This window comes from Augochlora pura, chromosome 1 (genome assembly GCF_028453695.1).
Source record: "Augochlora pura isolate Apur16 chromosome 1, APUR_v2.2.1, whole genome shotgun sequence".
In the NCBI taxonomy this organism is placed as follows: domain Eukaryota; kingdom Metazoa; phylum Arthropoda; class Insecta; order Hymenoptera; family Halictidae; genus Augochlora; species Augochlora pura.
The window spans coordinates 5,749,237-5,756,539 of NC_135772.1; the positions used below are offsets into that span (position 1 = coordinate 5,749,237).

Consider the following 7,303-nt stretch of genomic DNA (forward strand, 5'->3'; position numbering starts at 1 on the left):
AAATTATTTGGTAATTCGTACGTGGTGTAATGAAGAGCAGCGATTAATCTTCGACACTCGAAAGGATTCAGACGCGCGGCCAAATATTCCAACTCATTCGCGTTAATATCGATTGTACTGGAAACTCTGTACTGTGATAGAATTGTAATATAACACAACCGTGTCGACCATTTGGTTGTCGTTAATAACATTTTTCGTTGTAAAAGGTTAACAAGACGATATGGTCTTACAGTTCTAATATACTTGAACAAAAGAATCGAGTAACGTGGTAGCTTGTAATGAAAGTAGCATTTGTTTATAATTTGCCAAACAAATTGATAGAAAAGAATTTCTTCTTTGGACTATCAACATTTTTTTACACGTGACAGAACAATTTAAACAATTCTTTAACCGCTGCTGAAAATGAAATTATTTATTTGAAATTACTGCAGATTACAATAAAAAGACAGGAGTGTTCCTTAAGATAATAACTAAAGATCGCAGAGCATTAAAAAATTTACAATGTCAATTTACAAGCTTCATCTGTGCGGCCTCCTCGTGCTTTTCTTTCTCTTCTTCTTGTAACATTTGTAACAATTCGTTGGCGACGGTTCTGGTTCTGTTTCTGCAGGTGTAATAAGCATGGTGTTCTGCGTGCCTGTGTTGATTAACTCGTACGATGGCGATTTTTTCTTCTTCACTCGCGATTTTCTTATAAAATAGCTTTTTGATACCTCGTCATCGTCCTCCAACGCAGCTATCAATTTCCTAATCGAAAAGTATATTTTGCGTAACAACACAGCCACAATGTTATAAATAGATTGCCTGCCGTACTGCACGTAATGACTGGTAATCACGATAAATATTCTAATGTGTTATTCACCCTTTCTTTTTCTTTTTTCTTCTAAATATTTTATTCCAGAGATTCGCCAATCTGTTTCTTATAAATAAAGTGCAACAACAAGTGAGAAGTATAGTGAATGCTACAACGAGTCCGGCAGTTCGTAGCGAAATCTTCAAGGTCTTTTGTCCTAAGGCTTATTGAAACAATGTTAATCGATCTGTGGACGATTCCTGAAAAATGAAGGAATTAACAAGATGGTTTATTACCACTGGTTTTAGTTAATGTTTTATTTGCAGTCTGATTATCAGCTTTAATGTCCTCCGCTTTCGTAGTAACGGTTGGCATTGTAGTTGTTGCAGCTCCTTCCTCATCTCTGGGATGGAAAATATATTGAAAAAGATAATTTCAGATGTCTAGTTTGATCTCGGACTTTTGTTAATCCGACACGTCATTACTAGTAATGTTTAATCAGTGCGAGGATATCTTACTCCGTGTCACCGGCTAACTGAACGTCACGAACCACCTTCGGCGACTTCGAAGTTTTCATCTTGAGTTCGGTGAGACACTCAGCTAAATCTCTTCTTCCGATTCGTTCGAGGAGGTCGTTTACAATTGGGCATGTGTTCTTTGTAACTGTCCTTAATTGACAAATCCATTTCACTAGTATTCGGAAACAGTTCTGTTCTCGTGCTAGCTTTTGTACGTCTTCGTCCGACAGTGGATCTAAGAAGTCGTATTGTAAATTATACTGGGTGTCTCAAAAATGTTTTACAATTTGAAAATAGGAGATACCTGAGATCATTTGAAGTAACTTTTTCCTTCGCGAAAATGGAATCCGCCGCTTTGTTTACGAGTTATTAACGGAAAACACTGACCAGTGAGAGAAGAACAAGAAGACTGGCGCTAGATGATCGAATCAATATGTGTACGAAGTTCAGTTCTACACATTGGCTCAATCATTTCGCGCCACTTCACTTCTCATTGGTCACTGTTCTTTATAAATAACACGTGAACAAAGTCGCGAAGAAAATTTTTGTAAAGGCAAAAGTTACTTCCAATGATCTCAGGAACCTTTCATTTCGCGATTGTAAGTAACTTTTGGTACACCCTGTAGCTTGCAAAATGTAACTCGTAGAAGATCCGAAGTAGCATGAGATAGTAAAAATATGAAATAAAATTTAAATAAAAAGAACAAAATTTTATCGAATCTTGTGTTCCTTATTACATTTTCATCCCCCCTGAACATTTTTATTCATAGATTAGTATTAATGTATTAACTAATATAATATTAATATATTATCATAGCACGGCTGGCAATGTGCACTTACACGGAGAATCCAAGGAGACGAGTTTCACACATTCTTCTGGCTTTAGGTGCGATGCTAATAGTTGCAGTTCCGGTACGTCGATTTCAGTAATAATCTTTGCAAATTAAACAAAATATGTAATAAGTTTTAACGGAAACTGGAACTGCGGCTGTGAACACTCGTATCGTTATCTCAGAGGAGATTACCTTCTACAGAAATACACAAGATCAACGTACCTGCAGAATGGAAGTAGCAAAGTACAACGGAAGTAGGTAAAGGGCATGCTTGAAAATGTTCTTTAAGCGCATTGAGAGTTTCCGAAATGATGAAACCTTTTCACATTCTGCCGCGAATGTTACAATGAATTCTGTACTATTAATATAATTGGTTAGGTACACAAGAAATCAATATGTCCGCGAACGAAAAAGTTCTGACATCGAAGATTAAAACATTATTAATAATGTAATATTTTACGTACTTGGTACAGATAACGGTTAAAAATCTTAAAATCGGGATAAGGTTATTTTATTTCATTGACAACGCTTAGGAAACATAAACGATGAAGACTATTCTAAAACATTCATTCCGAAATGATCATCTCATTTCACAGACAACTGCTATGCACCACAGGTAATACTATTTACGAACTCACATTGATCTTGCATTTACGCGAACGTGTCCTCAAACTCGAGCGCTAAGTAACTTATCATACACTTCAATCATTCAAATGATTGTTGGTTAATTCGTGATGACAGATTTCAACAGCAATCCCGTTTTTATTCTTTTTCTTTCCATCTAATATATTTCTAACAAAATACAGCAAAACGTCTGCTTTCAATCAGGTTAAATTATAATGTAGAAATTCACATATGTGTATGCATTTATTTAGAAATTAACTAAATATAAATCTGGAATCACGAGCCATCACACGACAATCGATTTAATCGAAACAACTGTCAGTTATAGAGTTCTCCGTCAATGACGAAATGTGTTTATCCCAGAATGACATTTGTATATACACTTTATATTTTGATTATTGTTTTTGCAGAAAATAAGGTGAGCTTACTAAAGTTACCTATGAATTTTTAATGCATTTTAAAACATCAATATTATGATACTGATAATATACGGGTAAGCAGACAACTGTTTCCTTTCTTTAATTTTTCTTATTAATTAATATGTGATTACATTTGAGTTTTTGTTATCAGCGTTGTATGGATGTTTTTAGGTGATAAAAGCAACATACGAAATAATTCCAGAGAAAATAGAACATGACGTGACGAATTATAAAGTATTAAATGAAGATTTAAATTGTTCATCAACAATATCGAGCGTATACTTTCTCGATCTCGCACAATGGACCAAGGATTATCCAAGTAAAGATTATTACGCTTTCACGATTACTTTATTCGTATATTAATCATATTTTCAAATGCGCATAAAATTACTCCAAAACATATGAGAATGTTTCTCTGATTTTCGAAAAATTACCAATCGCAATTATTTTAATTTCGTGTATAAAATCGTTGGGTAATAAATTTTGGGTCATTTAGAAATTTAAAACCTTACTAATTTATATAAAATAAAATATTCCAAAACTCAATAATAAAAACATCAAGTAAATTAAACTCTCGATAAATTCTGACGAGGTAACAACTTTTCGATATTTTTAGAGACGATGCAGTTTGTAAAATTTCCAAAAAAAACCAATCTCGAGTGTATCGCTCGCTAAATCATGTAAATTAAAACGCTTTCAGTATTGGCGATTTTTCAAAAATTGGAGCGTTAAAATATTCAAATATTTGTTCAGCCTCCGTATATATTGTAATACCGTATCATTATTAAATTCAAAGGGTGTATGTCAACAGAATAAGAAATTGTTTTTATTTGCAGAAGAAAAAATATCTGGAAAGCGTTCAACAATGGAGTTGATGCGAAAGTTATTAGGATACTCCGACATCGTAAAGTATATAAAAGAAAGTCACAGACCGGTTGGCTTATTGGATGCAGAAGACTACCATTTAGCAAATGCGTTAGAATTTCCAGAACACAAAGTTGTGCGAAGGTATGCGTCGAAAAATGATAAACATTCGTCCGTTAGGAAAATGAAAGGAAAGAAGAAAAGAGCCCATAAAGAACATTCCGAGCATTCTGTGAGGCAAAAGAAACGAAACCATGGCGCAGCATCAACAAGTCATCATGATGTTACGTAAGAATTTTCAATTTCACATACACTGTGTTCCAGCTAATTATTTCACATCTATTGATGGTACCAAATGGTTTCTAAGTAAAAATGACTACAGTTTCAAAGAGGTAATCATTTGGCAAATATATTTATCAAATTATTTTATCAAATTATTTAATAAATACAAGAATTAAGTGCAGGAGAGCCTCGATTAAATAAATCATACTTGTTAATATTATGCACATTAGTAAAAATTTAATTTAATAGTATAATTGAAAATATAGTAAACTAATGTAATTAATTATAATATAGTATGCATACTTGCGTAACATGTAATTTGAAATTATAAATATGTTTGGTAAAATAACAAAAACCGAAACTTATCATTTCAAATTTATTTCAGTCACAAAAATCATAAATTGAAAAAGAAGGAAAACAAATTTAACCGAACGACCTGCTACTTACAGAAACATCAGTCTCTCTGCATATCGATCGTGTTTATTCTAGTCTTCATTATCTTAATACTGGCCGCAGTTTATTATCTTCATAAGCGAAGTCGTTTAAAGGCACGTGGTACGCGATTCAAGTAATTATCATATGCAGATTAAGTTTCATATAAAAGTGCATCGCTTCCACACTTGTACAATTCTCCGGAAATATTTTTAGTTAGTTCTCTCCTTCTCCCGATAAAATTATCTTCGATCATAAATTCGATTTAAAGTAAAAATATAGGACATGTCAAAATCGTGAAAAACTATGAAAATCTTGAAACTTTTCGGAACATGAATGCGCAAATATAATCTGGAAACTCTTTTAATTTTTCAAATTAAGAATTTATTTTTGCATATGACGATTATTTTCATTATTTTTTTTATTATTGTATATGATGATTATTCTTAAAAGAAAATTGTAACGTGACAATGGAAGTCTTCCAAGATTGAAATATGCTATTCTTTATCGATTGTAACTTCTTCCAATTTGCGTATCTGTTACAATAATATAGTTGGATCGGACGTAAAGAAGACAAGAACACTTTAACCGATTACATTGAGTGGAACGATGAAGCTGTATGTACCTGCTCGGACGTTCATATCGGAAGCGCAAAAAAATGTCCACTCTGTAATCGGATTTATCAAACTGCTTCGCATATTTCTAAGAAATGTTTAAGTTGTATGGGGGTAAAGAGGTCGACAAATAAATCGAAGAAGAAACGGTTCGGTTTCCTCCAGAAATGTTTTGGAGATAAGAAGAAAGAAAAGAATTTGGAAAATCGAGATTGGAAGTGCGTAAAAAGGAGGAATATTGGTACGGTAGAACTAAAAGTGTACAGTAGAATCTAAAAATGTACAAGTTGTTAGATAGCTGGAGCATTCTTTTTACTATTTGTCTTTGTGGAATAATGCCTCTTGATATAAAACGTCATTTTGAGAAAAATATTCTGTTAAGTTCCTTAAAATGTAAATCTCTTTGAATGAATATTTTAAACATGATTCCACAAATCTACATATCCAAAATTATGCTGTGTCCATTTGTTTTTCTCCGTCAGCCTAAATGTTTTTTAATTACCATTAAATGTGTAACATGGGCATACATATATTGATTAGTCTATCCTTAAACTATTTAAACAAGACATAATAGATCTAACACTTCATGGTGTTTGACATTAAATAAACATTCAAACATTTTCCATTCCAAACGTAATTATAGTCACTACTAGTTCTTTAGATTGTATTACCCAACATCAACATAAAATGCTGTTAATATACAAATCCTTTTTAAATTCAGGAAAACTGACAGAAAAACAGTTTTAAATAAGAAGGAAACTTTTCCAAGCTCTATCCAGAGAGATCAACAGTGTGCTTGCTGTAAATGTAATTTGAATAATAGAGGTACGTGCAATACAAATTTACATACAGTTTTTAGTTCAAACATTAAAATTCGATCAAAATTGTATGCATGAGAGTATGTTGATTTCTATAGAGAAAATGCTTCGCGAAGAAGAGTATAGAAAAAAAATACTGCAAAAATTGAAGGCGAAAAAACGCAAGGAGAAAAAAAGAAGAAAAGAAGAAATGGGTAAGGCTCAAAAATACGCGAATATATGTTTCAAGGAAACTTGTAAATAAATTACTCTTTAACTATAAGTTAAAAATTAATGTTGATAAGATAGTTAGCTACATACATACAAAATAATAAGATATATAAATAAAGCTATAGTCGTATATAAAAGGTGATATTTTTATAGTAATGTAATAGAATATGATTTCTCAATTTATTTCTGTAAGTTCTGATTTATTATCAAAAATCATAGATGAAAAGTGATCAGATTTTATTTTATTCTTTTTTTTACATTAGTGCACAATTATACACAGTTGTATAATGGTATCGAAATACCTTTATGCAGAAATATTTATATAACAGCACTACATGAACCTGAATTATTTAACAAATTAAAAATCTATAATTTATGATTTAAGAACATGCAGGGTATGGATCTTCTCTGTTTGTCCTTAAAATAAATTTAATTTTCCTGCTCATATCTTCATTATAGATAGCCCTACACTTCTCATAATTTATTCTCCGTCTTGTTTGTGTAGGTTTTTCATAAGTTCTAGTGCGCCTATATTGTTCAAAAAGTTTTTCTCGTGCCAATATGCCATTTAGAACTCTGCTACATTGATCAACACTGCCATCTCTAACCAGAACAGTTCTGGCAATAAATTGAGCATGTCGTCTGCATGCCATCTGAAATCAACATATACATTATAATTTCATTTTAAAGTAAGGCTTTATAGTTCCAAAAGATTATAGTTAACTTGACATTATTTTCCTACATCAAATTTTCAAGTACAGAAAAGTGTAATACATAGAATAAGTAGTTGAATCATTATTTTATAATTATTTAACTGAATTTATAGCACGATGTATTCTTTTTTGTATTATTTACAGTGGCTCACGAAAGTATTCGAACGCTTACATTACAACTTT

At 32.0% G+C, this 7,303-nt stretch overlaps 3 protein-coding genes across 3 annotated transcripts in view; 1 reads left to right on the forward strand and 2 right to left on the reverse strand.

Moving 5' to 3' along the window:
* Window positions 1-390: 390 nt before the first annotated feature.
* On the reverse strand, window positions 391-2,438 carry LOC144470150 (uncharacterized). The gene is made up of 6 exons (XM_078181022.1): window positions 2,367-2,438; window positions 2,152-2,245; window positions 1,312-1,546; window positions 1,090-1,196; window positions 863-1,016; window positions 391-747 (listed from the first exon to the last, which is right to left on the reverse strand). The coding sequence occupies exons 1-6, from the start codon at window positions 2,436-2,438 to the stop codon at window positions 519-521; spliced, it is 891 nt and encodes a 296-aa protein (XP_078037148.1). The 3' UTR covers window positions 391-518.
* A 1,604-nt stretch (window positions 2,439-4,042) lies between these two features.
* On the forward strand, window positions 4,043-6,934 carry LOC144470208 (uncharacterized). Its single transcript, XM_078181120.1, has 5 exons — window positions 4,043-4,339; window positions 4,719-4,901; window positions 5,319-5,597; window positions 6,101-6,204; window positions 6,296-6,934. Exons 1-5 carry the CDS (start codon window positions 4,053-4,055, stop codon window positions 6,439-6,441), a joined length of 999 nt encoding a protein of 332 aa, XP_078037246.1. The 5' UTR covers window positions 4,043-4,052; the 3' UTR covers window positions 6,442-6,934.
* Window positions 6,621-7,303, reverse strand: part of Mrps21 (mitochondrial ribosomal protein S21) — a 1,071-nt gene continuing 388 nt past the window's right edge. The window contains exon 2 of the mRNA XM_078181106.1: window positions 6,621-7,060. Coding sequence (XP_078037232.1) covers window positions 6,788-7,060 — 273 coding nt within the window. The 3' untranslated portion in view covers window positions 6,621-6,787. The remainder of the gene's footprint in view (window positions 7,061-7,303) is intronic.